The 18,938-nt window shown below is 42.5% G+C and overlaps 1 protein-coding gene across 2 annotated transcripts in view; it reads right to left on the bottom strand.

The window, feature by feature from the left end:
* appl1 (adaptor protein, phosphotyrosine interaction, PH domain and leucine zipper containing 1) overlaps positions 1-18,938 on the bottom strand; it is a 66,674-nt gene that overhangs the window by 13,934 nt on the left and 33,802 nt on the right. The window contains exons 12-19 of one of the 2 annotated variants that reach the window (XM_078209594.1): positions 13,039-13,081; positions 11,095-11,151; positions 9,411-9,502; positions 8,684-8,869; positions 3,984-4,036; positions 1,818-1,992; positions 1,689-1,725; positions 1,337-1,483 (exon numbers count right to left, since the gene is read on the bottom strand). In XM_078209594.1, coding sequence (XP_078065720.1) covers positions 1,337-1,483; positions 1,689-1,725; positions 1,818-1,992; positions 3,984-4,036; positions 8,684-8,869; positions 9,411-9,502; positions 11,095-11,151; positions 13,039-13,081 — 790 coding nt within the window. The remainder of the gene's footprint in view (positions 1-1,336; positions 1,484-1,688; positions 1,726-1,817; positions 1,993-3,983; positions 4,037-8,683; positions 8,870-9,410; positions 9,503-11,094; positions 11,152-13,038; positions 13,082-18,938) is intronic. The other variant, XM_078209595.1, reaches the window with a different exon arrangement.

Raw genomic sequence — 18,938 nt, forward strand, 5'->3', positions numbered from 1 at the left:
AAATCAACAACTACAGATGTATTACTAGTCCAAGCAGTTGAGGATTTGGAAGTACAGCTGTAAATGATTTGGGGGCAAATGGTGCTTCACAAGGGCAGCTGTAGAAGAAAATGGGTAGAAAGGGCAGTGAAGGATACAAGAAAGTATTCATGATAGCCTTGTTGCCAATCAAAGCCAACATAGATGGCAATGCTTTGAGTACTTCAAGAAGGGGATGCCAAAGGACCACAGGTAGAGGCAAAGGTGATAAGTGATTAAGGCCACACTACCACCACAGTTTTGGAAAGGTGGGTGAAGGGAAATATAGCCACTAAGGGGAGCTTCAGTTAGGGGAAGGTGTCATCATCAGTAAATGGAGCTTCAGTAAAAGCCAGAATGTTGCTACTGTCCACAAGATTGATGATGATTGTAAGGGTCTTGTTCATGAGTGAGTGGACATATCAAAGAGCAATGAGGAGGGACCGTGACTGTTGGTCCATTGGGAGGATGGGAATGGTAACAATGACACAGGAAGGAGCCCTTTGAGATTAGCCTCCAATGAGCATGTTTATGCAGGAAGGTGAGACAGAATAATTACTGCTCTTTAAAGCACAAACTCCTGCCACAATAAAGTCAGGAGGGGCACAGAGGGAAGCTGTTATCTCACTCAGGATAGTTTAATCCTCTTATAGTAGAAGAGAATGAAAGTAGTAAAGGATAGAGGTGAGGGGTGAAAATTTGTGTGGAAACATTTTATTTATTTAACACTGCAATGAAGTTATTGTGAATATCCCCTAGTCGCCACACTCCAGCACCTGTTCGGGTACATTGAGGGAAAATTTAGCATGGCCAATGCACCTAACCAATACGTCTCTTGGATTGTGGGAGGAAACCGGAGCACCCAGAGGAAACCCAGGCAGACATGGGGAGCACATGCAGACTCCACACAGACAGTGACCCAAGCCGGGAATTGAACCCAGGCTCCTGGCGCTGTGAGGCAACAGTGCTAACCACTGTGCCACTAGATGCATGTCATGATGTCACGACTAGGTAAAACAGAGATAGTGGGAGCAGCAATTGGCATGAAAGAGGCTGGCAAAGGAGGATGTAGGCTATCAAAATGCACACTTATATGAACACAAAATAATTTTCAGGTTAGATATGGAGGAGATTAGATGGCACAGGACAGGAAGATGGTGCATTCTATGATAACACAACATATAAATCCAACAACTAAGACCGAGTGATCGGAATGATGCGATTATAATTCACTTTTTGTTTTACTATCCAGTTGATCGTATTGATTTACGTTAAAGCAGGATAGGAAACATTATCACAAAAAAATGCTCCTTCAGACCTTTTCACCCTCATTGTTTGATTCAAACACATAGCAGACTGAGACTGGTCGTCCTTCTATTCTGCCTCCTCCTGTATGCAACACAAACCCGAAGAGTCGTTTGTTCTCTTTGTGAGTTGCACAAAGAACCACATTCTGCAAAGGGAACTGCAACAAAAAAGCATGATATGGAGAATAGACTCAGAGAAGGTTCTACAATGCAGGAGTTATACAGTAGAAGCAAAACAAAAATGCCTTGGACATATAGCTGTTCATATTTAGTTTAAGTGAACTAGTCATTAGCAAGCTTGAAAATACTAACATTCGCAATCTTTTTCCAAAAACATTAACAGCTAATAATTTTAATACCTACCCTCAAGCGTGTGATTTGAGTCTGAGGATCGATCAACCTAAAATGCAGAGGAAACTATCGTCAGCTACAGACATACTTTAATTGGTCAAAGAAGAAAACAATTCTGCAAACCAACAAAAAAAAACTTACTTCAAACAGTCACCGGTTACTAGTAAATGTGACTCAGTCATCCGAAAGATATTATGTATAGCACGGGCAGCAATGATCTGACGCATTGTCTCGCAAATAACATCCGAGTTTTCATTTGCTTTTACTTCCATTGAACCAAGGAATCTCACAATAAACAACTGATGAAGAATAGATTCTGCACCAGATATCAGAATAACACATTAATATGCTTCAATTAGTACAATTTACTCCATACATGCATAGAGTCATAAAGAGCAAAAATAAAATCAAATAGAAACATGGAAAGTAGAAGCAGGAGTAGGCCATTTGGCCCATCATGCCTGCTCTGTCATTCGTTTTGATCATGGCTGATCATCGAATTCAACATCCTGATCCCTACCTCCCCCCCCCCCCCCCCCCCAATCCCTTTAGCCTCAAGCGCAATATCTAATTTCTTCTTGAAATCAGACAACATTTTGGCCTCAACTACATTCTGCGGTAGTGAATTCCACACATTCACCACCTCTGGGTGAAGAAATTTCTCCTCGCCTCAGTTCTTATCCTCAATCTATGACCCCTAGTTTGGGACTCCCCCACCATTGGGAACATTTATTCTGAATCTATCCTGTCTAACCCTGCTAGAATTTTATAAGTTGCTATGAGATCTCCTCTCACTCTTCTAAACTCCAGTGAATATAATTCTAACCAATTTAGTCTCTCCTCATATGACAGACCTGCCATCCCAGGGATCAGCCTGGTAAACCTTCGCTGTACTCCCTCTATAGCAAAGACATCCTTCCTCAGATAAGGACACCAAAACTGCACACAATACTCCAGGTGTAGCCTCAACAACACCTCAAACAATTGCAGCAAAACATCCCTATGCCTAAACTCAAATCCTCTCATTATGAAGACCAACATACCATTTGCCTTCTTTACTGCCTGCTGTACCTGCACACTTACTTTCAGCGACCGATGCACAAGGGTACCAAGGTCTCACCGAGTATCCACCTCTCTCAATTTACACCCATTCAAGTAATAATCTGTCTTCCTATTATTGCTACCAAAGTGGATAATCTCACATTTATCCACATTATACTGCATCTGCCATGCAGCTGCCTACACACACAGCCTGTCCAAATCATACTGAAGCATCTCTGCATCTTCCTCACTCACCCTCCCACCCAACTTTGTATCATCTGCAAATTTGGAGACAATACATTTAGTTCCCTCTTCCAAATCATTAATATATAATGTAAACAGTTAGGGTCCCAGCACAGATCCCTGCGGAATCCCACGAGTCACTGACTGCCAATCAGAAAAAGACCCATTTATATCAATTCTTTGCTTCCTATCTGCCAACCAACTTTCTATCCATCTCAAGACATTTACCTGCAATCCCATGTGCTTTAACTTTACATTGTAGTCTGTTATGTAACACCTTGTCGAAAGCCTTCGGAAAGTCTAAATAAACCACATCCACTGGTTCTCCTCAGTCAACTCTACTAGTTACACCCTCAAAGAATTCCAGTGGATTCGTCAAGCATGATTTTCCCTTTGTAAATCCCCCCGCCCTGCATAACCCTCTGGCACTGCCCAGTCAACTAACCCTTTCCCCCGTGGGGCTGTACTCACCAGAACAGCAGGTTCTGTTCACCAGGTACAAGTGGGACCTTTTGTGATTCACATTGACATGAAGGCATGCCGTTGTGAATGGACAGCTCAAAGTGGGGGAACCATTTGCATTGGTAATTATGTCATTGGTAGGGGGCATGGACAATTGAACAGGGAAATCCTGCCATTTTAGGACTGTGGCTTGATTCCCATCATCCCCCACCGCCATTCCTGGCTGCTGAAAATGGGGGCATATGTTAAATATATTCCAAATATGAATTGAGAAACTGACAATAGCAAACCTTAGAGATGCTTAAACGAAGTGTAATCGGTAACATGATTAATACGTTAATATGTTAAGATTTTGAAAATATTACAGATCAAAGAAAATTAGACTTCTTAGGTTTAGTAATTAAATAACCTTTACACAGAAAATCATGGCCATGCTTATGATCAGTGGAAAGACCTAGGCAATGGGAGACAACCGTCAAGAATATGGTGAAATTTATCTAATACGTAATGCTGTCCATTCACTTGATTTTTTCTTTCTTTTCCAGAAACACTGCACCTTACCTTCAGATTCCTCTGTTTTTGGCTCACCAGATTCTCCAAACGGATTTGTCCGTCTAATGGAAGAATTACAAATGGCAAAATGTTCAATTACTTTTAAAGGAACTGTTTTTCTTCTTCTTTTTCTGTCAAGTTTGCTTTCCTTTACTCCCTGAATGTACATTTCTATGGGCATCACTCCAGGTAATGTCCCCAACTTCATTTGTGAGCCTAAATGGTGAACCTAAACAGTAAGTGGCTGTGGGTTTTTTCACTGCAAAGGGTATCAATTCTGACCTATCATTTATCCAAAAATTAAATGTCCAGTTGAATTGAATCCAACAAAGGCAGCTCAGGGACTTCACTGGTGCATTCTGGGAGAAGTTGGCCCAGCAACATCTACTAAGAAGTGGGAAGCGGAAGATCTGGTGTCAAGGAGCGGTAAGCCCAAAACACAATGAGTGTTTCCCTCCCTCCTCTAACCAAAAAAAAGGCCACTGAGAGAGTCATGAGGTTACACTGAGGCTTCATTTGAAGCAATTTTTTAAAAGCAGCATCTCGGCCTTTTGGCTAAGATGCAAATGAGATCAAGCCTTGGAGAAGGTGCAATGCCTGCTCCAATCAGCTTGGATCGTGTAGATCAAGCCCAAGACAGGAAGTGGTGAGCCTATCTTGTCAGCTTGGATCTGGAATGTCTCACTTGCTGAGACTTTGAATTGGACTTAGGAGTGAATTGGATATAAACAAAAAAAAAGGCCACTGTGAGAAGTTAAAGTGAGGGTAAGAGTTTTATAAATTTTCTTAAATAATTTAATTGGTGCTAGAAATGTCGGTGGGGTTAAGTGCTGCATTTGTGAGATGTGGGAGATCCGTGACGCTTCCAAAGTCTTGGACGACTACATCAGCAGGAAGCGCAAACAATTGCAGCTCCTGACAGACCAGTTGGATGCACTTAGGAGCATGAAGGTGGCAAAAAGCGTCATAGATAGGAGCTTTAGAGTCGTGGTTACACCCAAGGTGCAGGAAGATAGATGGGTGACCACTAGAAGGGGCAAGTAGTCAGTGCAGGAATCCCGAGGTTGTCCCCCTCTCTAGCAAGAATACTGTTTTGGATACAATTGTGGGGGTTGGGGGGGGTGGGGGAGAGAAGAGATGGCCTATCAGGGGATAACAACAGCAGCAGCAGCCAGACCAGTAGCACCATGGTTGGCTCTGTTGTTAAGCAGGGAGGGACAAAGAGCACTAGGGCAATAGTTAAAGGGGACTTTATAGTTAGGGGTGAAGAGAGGTGCTTCTGTGAATATGGAAGATTCCAGGATGGTATGTCGCCTCCCTGATGCCAGGGTCCAGAATGTCTCTGAATGGGCAGAAAACATTCTGAAGGGAAAGGGAGTCAATGGGGAAGGGCCAGTCGTTATGGTACATATTGGTACTAACGACATAGGTAAGAAGAGTGATACGGTCCTGCAGCAGCATTTTCGGGAGTTAGGAAAAAGTTAAAAAGCAGGATCTCTAGGGTTGTAATCTCAGGATTACTCCCTGTGCCACATACCAGTGAGGCTAGAAATAGGAAGATAGTACAGCTCAACATGTGGCTAAATGGCTGGTGTAGGAGGGAGGCTTTCAGATATCTGGACCATTGGGATCTCTTCCGGGGCAGGTGCGACCTGTACAAGGACGGGTTGCATCTAAACTGGAAAGACATAAATATTCTGGCCGGGAGGTTTGCTAGGGGCGGCACGGTAGCACAGTGGTTAGCACTGCTGCTTCACAGCTCCAGGGTCCCGGGTTCGATTCCCGGCTCGGGTCACTGTCTGTGTGGAGTTTGCACATTCTCCTCGTGTCTGCGTGGGTTTACTCCGGGTGCTCCGGTTTCCTCCCACAGTCCAAAGATGTGCGGGTTAGGTTGATTGGCCAGGTTAAAAATTGCCCCTTAGAGTCCTGGGATGCGTAGGTTAGAGGGATTAGCGGGTAAAAATATGTGGGGGTAGGGCCTGGGTGGGATTGTGGTCGGTGCAGACTCGATGGGCCGAATGGCCTCCTTCTGCACTGTAGGGTTTCTATGATTCTAGTGTCACACGGAAGGATTTAAACTAGTTTGGCAGGGGGGTGGGAACCAAAGTAAAGGTGAATTAACTGAAGCAGAACAAGTGAGTAGGACAGTAAGACTCAGAAAGAGCAGGCAGGATGTGGTTTCTAATCAAAGAGGGTCGAGTGGACTGAAGCGCATTTGTTTCAATGCAAGAAGTGTAACAGGTAAGGCAGATGAACTTAGAGCTTAGAACAATGATGTTGTTGCTATTACAGAGACTTGGTTAAGGGAAGGACAGAATTGACAGCTTAACATTTCAGGATACAGATGTTTCAGGCGGGATAGAGGGGGATGTAAAAGGGGTGGGGGAGTTGCACTACTGGTTGAGGAGAATATCGCAGCTGTACTATGGGAGGATACCTCGGAGGGCTCATACAATGAGGCAGTATGGGTAGAGCTCAGGAATGGGAAGGGTGTAATCACAGTGTTGGGGGTTTATTACAGGCTGCCCAACACCCAGCAGGAGATAAAGGAACAGATATGTAGGCAGATTTTGGCAAGGTGTAAAAGTAACAGGGTTGTTGTGGTGGGAGATTTTAACTTCCCCAATATTGATTGGGACTCACTTAGTGCTAGGGGCGTGGATGGGGCAGTGTTTGTAAGGAGCATCCAGGAGGGCTTCTTGAAACACTATGTAGATAGTCCAACTAGGGAAGGGGCCGTACTGGACCTGGTATTGGGGAAATGAGCCCGGCCAGGGGTTTCTTTAGGGGAGCAGTTCAGGAATAGTGACCACAATTCAGTAAGCTTTAAAGTGCTGATGGATAAAGATAAGTGTAGTCCTCAAGTTAAGGTGCTAAATTGAGGGAAGGCTAATTACAACAATATTCAGCAGGAACTGAAGAATGTAGATTGGGGGTAGATGTTTGAGGGCAAATCAACATCTGGCACGTGGGAGGCTTTCAAGTGTAAATTGATAGGGATTCAGGACCGGCACATTCCTGTAAGGATGAAGGATAAGTATGGCAAGTTTTGGGAACCTTGGATAACAAGAGATATTGTGAGCCTAGTCAAAGAGAAAAAGAAAACATTTGTCAAGGCAAGGAGGTTGGGTACACACGAAGCAAGTGTGGAATACAAGGAAAGTAGAAAGAAATTTAAGCAAGGAGTAAGGAGGGCTAAGAGGGGTCACGAAAAGTCATTGGCCTGCAGAATTAAGAAAAATTCCAAGACTTTTTATACATATATAAAGAGCACGAGGGTAGCCAGGAAGAGGGTTGGTCCACTCAAGGACAGGGGAGAGAATCTATGCGTGGAGCCAGAGGAAATAGGCGAGGTATTAAATGAGTACTTTGCGTCAGTATTCACCAAAGAGGACTTGGTGGATGATGAGTCTGGGAAAGGGTGTGTAGATAGTTTGAGTCATGTTGAGATCAAAAAAGTGGTGGTATTGAGGTTCTTGAGAAACATTAAGGTCGACAAGTCCCCAGGACCTGATGAGATATACCCCAGAATACTGAGAGGGGCAAGGGAGGAAATTGCTGGGGCCTTGAGAAATCTTTGTATCCTCACTGGTTATAGGGGAGATCCCAGAAGATTGGAGAATAGTCAATGTTGTTCCTTTGTTTAAGAAGGGTAGCAAGAATAATCCAGGTAATTACAGGCCGGTGAGCCTTACGTCAGTGGTAGGGAAATTATGGGAGAGGGTTCTTTGAGACAGTATTTACTCCCGCTTGGAAATAAGTGGACGTATTAGTGAGAGGCAACATGGTTTTGTGAAGGGGAGGTCATGTCTCACCAACTTGATTGAGTTTTTCGAGGAAGTGAAGATGATTAATGAGGGTAGGGCAGTGGATGTTGTCTACATGGACTTCAGTAAGGCCTTTGACAAGGTCACTCATGGCAGACTGGTTTTTCGCAGGGTGGAAGAGTCAATTACTTGGGGGCATAGGTTTAAGGTGCGAGAGGCAAAGTTTAAAGGAGATGTACGAGCAAGTTTTTTTTTACACAGAGGGTGATGGGTGCTTGGAACTCTCTGCTGGGGGAGGTAGTGGAAGCAGATACGATAGTGACTTTTAAGAGGCATCTTGACAAATACATGACTAGGATGGGAATGGAGGGATACGGTCCCTGGAAGGGTAGGAGTTTTTTGTTCAGTTGGGCAGCATGATCAGTGCAGGCTTGGAGGGCCGAAGGGCCTGTTCCTGTGCTGTAATTTTCCTTGTTCTTGTTCTGAGTTGAGTTTGCTCGATAGCAATCGAGGCAGAAGCTCTTCGATTTCCCCTTTTTCTCTAACCCAGGGGTGCTCTGGTAAATTGTAGTGCTCCAATCACTGCCTTAAGGTGACCTAATTCTGCCCAGATTGAGGATCAAATCTCAGGATTCTTGTTATCTGTTTGATTGAGCTATTCACTGCATGAAGGAGCTGAACTGTAAGAGAAACCTAACAATAGAATGGAATTTCTCAATATAAAAGTATGAAGAATCCACTGTGAAAAGCTTCTCTTGTGCCATGTGTCAGTACTATGTTCTTAATCCAATTATGTACTTGAAACAGCCTAAACTAATCATATTATTGTAAGAAAAACTTTCAATTGAATTACAAAGCCTTCAGCCTAATCAGCAGATTTAAACTCTATTCATCTGCCCAGGTTCACTCACACTCAGAAAGCCTTGCATATGTTTCACTTACCTGGTACCTTGTCCTGAAGTTTTTGCTTGGTTAGACAAGTCCTCACTGACTGAAGAAATTATATCAAACTGAATGGGTGTGTCTGGCGCAACTATTGAATCCAGTGATACTGCAGAGAGGGCAGGAGATTCTGATCCAAGGGAGTTGGAACTGCTTGTCCGAGAGGGGTGAGGTCTGCTGTGGCTGCTTGATGAAACCAGAACAACAATATTGAATTTTTTCCTCAGGTCGCTTGAAATTAATATACATTTGTTACTTTTTTTTTGAAAAGGTACCCAAGACACTAGATAGTAGGTGAAATTTAGAGATAACATAGTTCAGTGCAGATTCAAGTCAGTTTTGAGTAATGATGGAGAGAGCTGACAGTTTCACTGCCGTTATTACACTAAATACAGAACAGCATGTTTATTTATATCAATGAAAGCAATACCCAGAAGTTTCAGAATAAGGAAGTTAGGTGTGTGATTCATTCCCCCAACAGTCGGTGCAGACTCAATGGGCAAAATGGCCTCTTTCTGCGCTGTAGGGATTCTGTGAATAGAATACAGCTATATAGTTCTCGAATCCCAATGAAGGGCTATCGGCCTGAAATGTCAACTCTGTTTTTCTCCACAGACCCTGCCTGACCTGTTGAGTATTTCCAGCATTTTCTGTTTTTATTTTGTATTGTATATAACAATGTTTTCATTCTGGAATTGGATTCTGAAGAGGCTTAATTTCTGCTTACACTGTAGGCCTTGCGATTTCATGCCTTTGTTGAAATGAAGGGGAGGGTGTAACTGCCTCCAGAGCAGACTGGTTTACGCGAGCAGCCAATTCCTGTAATAAGAACGAAGAATAGCTTATTGTTTTTTCCTTGAATGCTGCATAACTGCAAACTCACCAGTAGGCCACAAAATAACTGCTGCCTGCCAATAAGTCACAACAAAGAAAAAAGCTTTAACGTTTTCAGTGACAAAGATAAATTTCACATAATACAATCAACTATAAACCTCAGGTTACAGAAATGATCACGTTTAAAACAATGCTTGAAGGAGAATACTTCAGAATTTGCTTTCAGCCATTTGTGCTCACTAGATCAACAAATGGTTGCTGTGGCTTTGGCTTGATGCAATTTGTTTCCATGCACATAGCAAATTATCCAATCTACAGGGCTATAACTGTGCAACTTGATCATTAATTATTCCACTGAAACAGTTTGTTACATAGTGAGCCTCTAGGGTTACTTCGTAGCTCACTGAACAAGTGAACTCTTAATTTGCATTTTTCAGCCAAAGGTTATTTGTCCCAAAAGGACTAAAGATATAGCATTTTTGTGGAATGGTGATATATCCTTTATACTTCAAAATGATTGAGGCAACTCAATCAAATATATAATACTGCACAACATCCAGGTCAACAGGTTCAGTTTCCTAATATTTTTGATGCCTTGCATTCAGCAAAACTCGGCTTTCCGAATTCTCTATCGTCAACCTGCAATATTATTGTCCCTGCTTGGACAGGCATGTAAAGATTGATATGGTATTTGCACTGGCAAAAGATCCCTCAAACAATTAATACAGATTATTTTAACAATTGTTTGATTTTATAATTATTTTTATACTGAAGATATATTAGTGCACAAAAGTGAAATACTTGCATGTTTAGTAACCATTCCCAAAATCAGCTGCATCATAAGCTGGATATAACGCTCTCCCTCGCTGCAATGTGTTACTAACCATCACGGTGTAATCCGGTCAGGTTTGGATATAAAACAGGATTTGTTTCTGTCACTATGCGAGGGTTTCCCATCATATGGTTTTAGATGAACATGCAGCAGTAAGCCATTCAGCCCCTCGAACATGCTCCACCATTTAACAAGATCATTATAGTAACCTCAAATCTGCATCCCACCTACCCCTGATAACCTAACACTCCTTTGCTTGCCAAGAATCTATCCACCTCTGCCTTAAAAAATATTCAAAGCCTCTGCTTCCAACAAAGTTTCAGGAAGAGAGTTCCAAAGACTCTCAACCCTCAGAGAGAAAAAAAAATCACTTCATCTCAGTTTCAAATAGTCAACCCCTTGTTTTTAAACCAGTGACCCCTCTAATTCGAGATTCTCCAACACGAGGAAACATCTTCTCCAATTCCACCCTGTCAAGACTCATCAGGATCTTAAGTGTTTTCAAGCAAGTTGCTTCTTACTCTTCTAAACACCAGCAGAAACAAGCCTAGCCTGTCCAACCTTTCCTCAAAAGAGAATCTGCCCTTTCCAGGCCTGGTAAACCTTCTCTGAACTTATTTCAATGCATTCATATCCTTCCTTAAATAATGTGACCAATACTGTACACGATACTCCAAATATGGTCCTCCTGGTGCTGATTCTTTAATTAATGCAATTAGGAAATCATAGTAACATGCAGGCTTACTTCTGGGTTTTCGCTAAGATAGATACGTTTGGAAATGTTATTGATTGTTGCAATCCACTGCAAAATAAAAAGAAAACTTTTATAATACGCATGATCTAGAAAATAACAAGCACAGTATATTCTCCTATAAGAAAACATGATTGTTTTCTTATTATTAAGACCAGGCTTCAAATAAAAACATTTTCTATTATATTTACACTATGAATTTACTACAAAAATAAGAATGTGTGTACTGGCTACTAACATAACTGTGGTATCAACATATGGCCCAGGAAAGAGATGACACGACAACTCATCATTTTTACTAATAATCAATTGCTTAGACATAGATAATCGAGTGAATGACAATGACACAAGCTCAGAATTTTAGATGTTAAAAATTCAATTGAGCTCTCATTCATGGCTTTGCTGTCAACAGAACACCCTGATGCTTTTACATGAGTAACTGATCTCCTATTGTATGTTTACTGTATGCTGGTTAGAATGTTTTAAGGACAATGCAATACTAAGTACTGCACAATATATTGCCTGGGTGGCAAGCTAAAGCTCTTTTTCAATTCAAGTCTAGAAATTGAGTACACAAAACCTCAGGTTATTTAGTTTAACAACAATTTCCAAATTAACTTTTCCAAACATCAAAAGTGACCATTTCAGCCTTTGACGAGGAAGTGCAAAGCACTTTGGTGTTTCCCATATTTCTAACAAAATGCACCTTGTGTGCACACTGAAATACTGTTTCTAACGCCATGTTATAGATTTGGTATATAACTAACATACTGCAGTGTGCGTCACAAAGCATTATAAATGTGTCTGATAACATAATAGGACAATTTTCTAACCTTTTGTTCACCATTTTCACTGCTACTCCATCCATTTTTTTTGCCTTGGGTCATAGTAAAGGCTGCTTTGCTTTATAATGTATGCAATCTCTTAGCATTAATTTTATCAGTGGCAACATAACGATTACTAATGAGCTATCGGCACCCACAATTGAATATAATTTTAGAAATGAGTATCACGGTCTGCACACTATGGGCCCGATTTTACCATTGCGTTGCACCCGTTTTCAGGCGTGAAAATTTGGTAAAGTCGGGCGTGAGGCAAATAGCGCGATCCACGCTGCACCAATTCTACCTTTACTAAGACCCGAAAATGGACGCGATCGGGAACGCTCCCGTTCCGGGCGCGACATCAATTTAAATGCATGTTGCATGCATTTAAATTGACTTAATGGGCTGGACGCCTGAACTTAACTGCATTTCCCCCTTTACCATCGCGTTCGCCCTGTCCAGATTTGGCGCGAAACACACACGCTCGGCAAAAGTCTGTTTCTGGCGCTCTAGCTTCTGAAGAGATAAGTTAGAGCGCCTGGAAGCTCTGAACTCAGATCGGTGGTGGTGGGGGGTCAGATGTATGGGGTGTCGGGGAGAGAAGAGGAGGGAGATCCCATCGTTCTCTGGGTGGGGGAGGGGGAGGAGGGGGGAAGCCAGATTGTTCTCTGGCGTGGGAGGAGTTGGCAGGAGGGGAGTCCACTGCCACTCTGCAGGTAATTGGTGGGGGGAGGGGGTGAGTGGATAAGGGGGACAGTTATGTTGTGGGGGTGGAGCAATGTCTGTGGGGGCCATTGCTCCCATGCCGGGGAGCGTTTTTCAAATTTTCTTTTACTGCGCATGCGCAGTTAAAGACTTCGATCGGAGCAGCAGGTTTTGGGCGCAATAAGCCCCGCCCACAGCGCAATTTCGATTCACAACTTTTTGTTCAGGCTGAGTGCGTTTGGAGGCACCTGAGAACAGGGTTTACAAGTCGGATCTGAATCACGCCCAGATTCAGCACCTAGAATCAAAATGGTAAAATCGGGCCCTATATATGTATGCAAGATCATAGTTAAATAGTTATAGCATGAAATAAATGCTCATATTGTGAACAACTACCCTCAAAGCTTACCTCTTCACATTCTTTTTTACTCTCTGCTTGTAAAACAGCAGCTCTGGAATATTAGAAAGTAAATCAATTATTTTCTTTGTCAAGTGTCTAAACATTTAATAAGTGTGAGAATGTGTTAAACCATTTCATAACATGGGATCGGACATTACTAAAGAGCTGAATTATCATAACCGTATGCATTTGAAACAGCAGAACTTGACTTTTCAAAAATTGTCTTTCTTACATGTTGCAAATGAGTGGTTCTGGAGAATGGTTAGAGAACACAGGATCCAAAGTTCAATTCTCACTCTGTACTACACAACTGACGTATGCCAGGTCAGCATTTTGTTATCAGTTTTGGGATAAGAGAAAAATATTAACCCAGGATTTCTCATTGTGATCAATATCCATGCCTGATTTTAATCTCACCTATTTGGAGGGAATGGGATGCTTTTGGATTGGAAGTTCATTTTACTTATCACTCAATGTGATTGTTGATTGTTCAATTGAATGTGCAAAATGAACATCCAATCTAGACTTGCCCTATCAATCCAGGCGAGTTGGGTTAAAATTGGGATTCCAGTCACTCCTACTGGAAAATACTCATGTCGACATTGAGAAAATCTAATGGTGCTATAGGAAGAGACTGCAGTTCATATTGCATTTATCACCTAACAGCACACACAATCGCTCAATCTCTGTTGACAACCAACTCAAAAATATCCATCTAGGAAGTAATAAAAATTGTTTGCTGAATCATAAGATTCTGATTTCAATTCCCACTGTGCTTAAGCACAAAAATCAAGGCTGACACTCCAGTACAGCACTGAGGCAGCACTGCACTGTCGGAGGTGCCTTCTTTTGAATGAAGCATTCAATCAAAGCCCTGTATGCCTGCTGAAGTGAATATAAAGATTCTATGGCACTATTTTGAGGGGCAGGGGAGACCCAGTTGGAAACCTATTCCATATGTGAAATGGTGTGGGCGCAGAGAAAGGGGGCTACAGAAAATGGGAAAACAGCAAATGTTAAAGTAGTTGTCAACAGCAAAACAAGAACAGTGGAACCCCGATTTAACACTAATTCGGATATAACGCAATGGTGTCATTGGACCCTTTCCCCCCCCCCTGCTAATAATTGGCAAATTTAGCACAACCCCGCTTCTTTCACAACCCCGCTTTTATGGACCCCAACCATCGCGTTATAATGGGGCCGCACTGCAACTACAAAAAAAGCAATAAATAATCTTTAAACAGATGCTATCCAAGTTGCTGTGAGGCATATCATACTCATTCAGGCATTGTATCGTATTCAAATCAACCCTACAAAGTATTCCTCACTAAACATTGGACTGATGTTTAAATTTGTGGAACTGTCCTACAGACTAAATAAGTAACAGTCTGAATAGTTGTATTCACAGGATCATACCTTTCAATCAACATCCCAGGTTTTTCCATTACGATCCCTGGGCATCAGCAGAACAAACACTAATAGATGAGGGCAGAGGGGTAAGAAATGGACAAGACTCAACATTGACTTGAGACCTGATGGAATCTCGGCTTGCGGTCAAATAAGATCAAGGAAACTCTTCATCAACCTATACTTGCCCCTCTGAATCAATAATCAGCATCTTAAGTTTAAGCTTATTTACTAGTGTCACAAGTATGCTTACGTTAACATTGCAATGAAGTTACTATGAAAATCCCCTAATCGCCACACTCTAGCGCCTGTTCACGTACATGGAGGGAGAATTTAGCATGACCAATGCACCTAACCAGCACATCTTTTGGACTGTGGGAGGAAACCGGAGCACCCAGAGGAAACCCACGCAGACACAGGGAGAACGTGCAGACTCTGCACAGACAGTAAACCCAAGCGGGAATCAAACCCGGATCATTGCAGTGCTAACCAGCGTACCACCCTCACAGTAAACATCTCTCTGCTGAAGTTCTGAGGAAGTTATGGCGTAGGATATACTGTGGAATAGGGATATTACAATGCCAATCACCACTGATCAAACTGGCCAAATCCTAAAGAAAGTTGGCAGCTGCAGCCTGCATCAGCTGATGAGGAAAACGACAAATAATAACTACTTGATTTTTGTACTCATTCATCTACCTGTTGCAGACATGACTATCCATGGATAGTAGTAAACAGGGTAAACCCTTTTCAAAACAAAGCCTTGTCTTCATAGTGAATAAATTTTCCACTGCCGTGTTAAGTGGGACAGACTAAGAACAGATCTAGCTGCCCAAATTGCTCACCCATGAAGTTCTGTGGACCAACAGCTGCAGAAGTACATAATCAAACCTATAAAATTATGGCCCTGCACATCTCTCACTCCTGACCACCATTGAGCCAGGTAACCAATTTGGATTATAGAACCAGGTTGTGCAGGATTCAATGTTATGTACAACTTAGATGGAGATACCTCCCCACTGCACAGGACTCCTAACTGCGAACCACCAAGAGCAAAAGAATAAACAAGAGAACGGAGCCTCAGATATCATTATCCAGCCAATTTGGTTCACTAAACATGACATTAGAATGCAGCTAACACAGACACAGTAAAAACAATGGACTTTGACAATCTCCTAAATATAATGCTGAAGGCCTGTGCTCCTGAGCTGAACCCCTAGCCAAGATCTAATAGTATAGATACGATATTGATATTTAACCAATCGAGAAGACTGATAGAAACCAATGGGGCGGCACAGTGGCTAGCACTGAACAAAGAACAATACAGCACAGGAACAGGCCCTTCGGCCCCCCAAGCCCGCGCCGCTCCCCGGTCCAGGATTGAATCCTGAATCCAGGATCCCCGCCCAATTTTCCAGCCTATCTACATACCAATATCCTATCCACCGAGCTGTCCCTCACAGCTACGATGCTTTGTTCATTACAACCTATTAACTTACCCCCACCCCCCCATTCCAGACCATGTGATCTCCAGGGAGAGGCGAAAACCCAGAGTGAAAAACCCCAGGGCCAATATGGGGAAAAAAAATCTGGGAAATTCCTCTCCGACCCCCTGAGGCGATCGAAACGAGTCCAGGAGATCACAATGGCCCCGATCGGAAAATGCTTCCCAACCCTAGTCATTTCCAAATGCCTTACAGCACCAGGGTTCGATTCCCAGCTTAGGTCACTGTCTGTGTTGGGTCTGCACGTTCTCCCCGTGTCTGCGTGGGTTTCCTCCAGGTGCTCCGGTTTCCTCCCAGTCTGAAAGACATGCTGGTCAGGTGCATTGGCCATGCTAAATTCTCCCTCCGTGTACCTGAACATGCGTTGCAGTGTGGCAACTGAGGGATTTTCACAGTAACTTCATTGCAGTGTTAATGTAAGCCTACTTGTGACTAATAAACAAACTAACTTTTTTAACTTTAAATCTAACCTAACCTTTCCTTCTCCATACTCTAAAATGGTGGAAAGGGACATCAATAAATTGTTTTCACGAAAGAGAAGTACAAAGTACAGTTAAGAAGGACTGTGAAATATTGGACTTTATAACTTTAATGAGGGCCAAATACTCAGATGGGTAGCATCGCTGAAAGTAGGTGGTGAATCACCAGATCCAGACGAAATACTGCAGATTACTAAGGGAAGAAAGTTCTGAGCAATATTTTCCAGTCCTTCCAAAGGATTGGTAATGTTATACCATTGTTTAAAACAGGAAGAAGGCCAATCAGTCTAACCTTGGTGATGGGCATGTTTTTGAAAAAATTGAGAAAGGATGTAAATCAATACTTAGGGAGACAGGGATTAACGAAGGACAGTCAATGTGGATTTGTTAAGGAAGGTCATGTCTGACTAACAGTTTTAGAGGAAGTTACAAGGAGAGTTGATTTAATGTCTTCATGGATTTTAATGAAGCTTCTGATGAATTCCCAGATGGCATACTGATCAGTAAATTAAAATTCATGGCATCTAAGAGAAAACAGAAAATTGGTTCAGTTTCAGTGGGCAAAGGGTTATGGACAATGGATGTTTGCAGTGGGATTCTGTAGGGTTCAGTACTGGGCCCCATGGTATCAATTAATTAAACTTAATCTGATTAAGAAGTCCGCAGACAACCCAAAATTTGGCCGTGTGGTTGATCATGAGGAAGAAAGCTACAGACTGCAACAAGGTATCAATGGACTGGTCAGGTGGGCAGAAAAATGGAAAATGGGATTAAATCCATCGAAGTGTGAGGTAATGTATTTGGGAATGACAAGCAAGGCTAGGGAATACATGGTAAATGGTAGGATTTTGAAAAGGGCAAGTGAACAGAGGGACCTTGGGAGTATTGGGGACAGTATAGTGAGGGGGAGGGGGATTGACACTGTTTTCTGCAGCAAAGAATGAGAGCCCAGATGGCAGTGTTCAGGACATCTGTTCAGGGCTGGTGAGGAACTTAGTGAGAGGGGGGGAATCCAGTTGTTGTGGCCCAGTAGGTAACAATGGCATGGATAGAACTAGGAAAGGAATTATGCAGAGAGATTATGAGGAGCGAGGCCCTAAATTGAAAAGCAGAACTTCAAAAGTTACAATCTCGTAATTATTACCACTGGGATGATCTGACACCTGAACCGTACTGGGACCAGTGTTCTTGTGAATCACATAACGAGGGCTCTAAACTAAATTGTGTGGACATGGGATCAAATGTGGAAAGATGTGGTATTTCATAGAGACAAGCACCAAAATCTTGCTACTGTTCATGCCAGTGAGATCTTACGGTCCCACCGATACTGCACCCCCGTCCTGGATTTATTTTCAAGACAGAGGTAGATAAGATTTTTGTTAGACAAGGGAATCAAAGGTTATTGTGGAACTTGAAACACAAACAGATCAGCCATGATCTGACTGATTGGCAGAGCAGGCTCAAAGGCCAAATGGCCCACTTCTGCTCCTACTTCATATGTTCACAGATGTGAAAGTAGCAGGCCAAGTAGATGAGGTGGTCAAGGAGGCACACAGGACTTCCTTTACTGGCCAAGGCAGAGAATAGGGAGGTTATGCTAGAACTGTATAAACCCCAGTCAGACTGCAGCTAGAGTACAGCAAACAATACTGGGGCACTGCTTAACAGGAAATATATGATCATTCTAGAAGTGCAAGAGAAGATTTATGAGGATATTGCTAGGAATGGAGAATTTTAGCAACTTGGAAATACTGGACAGGTTGGTTTTATTTTCTTTGTGACAGAAGCAGAAGCAAGCCATTTGGCCCATCGAGTCTACTCCGCCATTAAATGAGATCATCGCTTTCCCACCTTATCCCAATAACCCTTACTGATTAAAAATCTGTCAATCTTAGCCTTGAACATACTTAACAACCCAGCCTCTACGGTAAAGAATGCCACAGATATCCTCTGAGTAAAGAAATTCCTCCTCATCTCGGTTTTAAATGGGTGACCCCCTTCTTCTGAGATTATGCCCCCTGGTCCTAGACTCTCCCAAAAGAGGAAAAATCCTCTCAGCATCTACCCGTGAAGCTCCGTAAGAATCCTATGTCTCAATAAGGTCACCTCAATCTTCCAAACTCCAATGAGTACAGGCCCAATCTACTCCACCTCTCTTCATAAGAAAATGCCTCCACAACCAGAATCAACCTAGTGAACTCAGGACTGCCTCCAATGCCAGTCTACATTTCCTTAGATAAGGGGACCAAAACTGTTCACAGTATTCTAGGGGTGGTCTAACTAGTGCCTTTTGTAGCTTTAGCAAGACTTCCTTATTTTTATACACTATTCCCTTTGAAGTAAAGACATGCGGGCTATTTGATTTGATTTACTGTCACATGCATTGGGATACAATGACAAGTATTGCTTCTTACACACTATACAGACAAAAACACACTGTTCATCGAGTAAATAAGGGAGAAGGAAAGGAGGGTGCAGAATGTAGTGTTACAGTCATAGCTCGGGTGCAAAGAAAGAA

Source organism: Mustelus asterias, chromosome 3 (genome assembly GCF_964213995.1).
Source record: "Mustelus asterias chromosome 3, sMusAst1.hap1.1, whole genome shotgun sequence".
Classification (NCBI taxonomy): domain Eukaryota; kingdom Metazoa; phylum Chordata; class Chondrichthyes; order Carcharhiniformes; family Triakidae; genus Mustelus; species Mustelus asterias.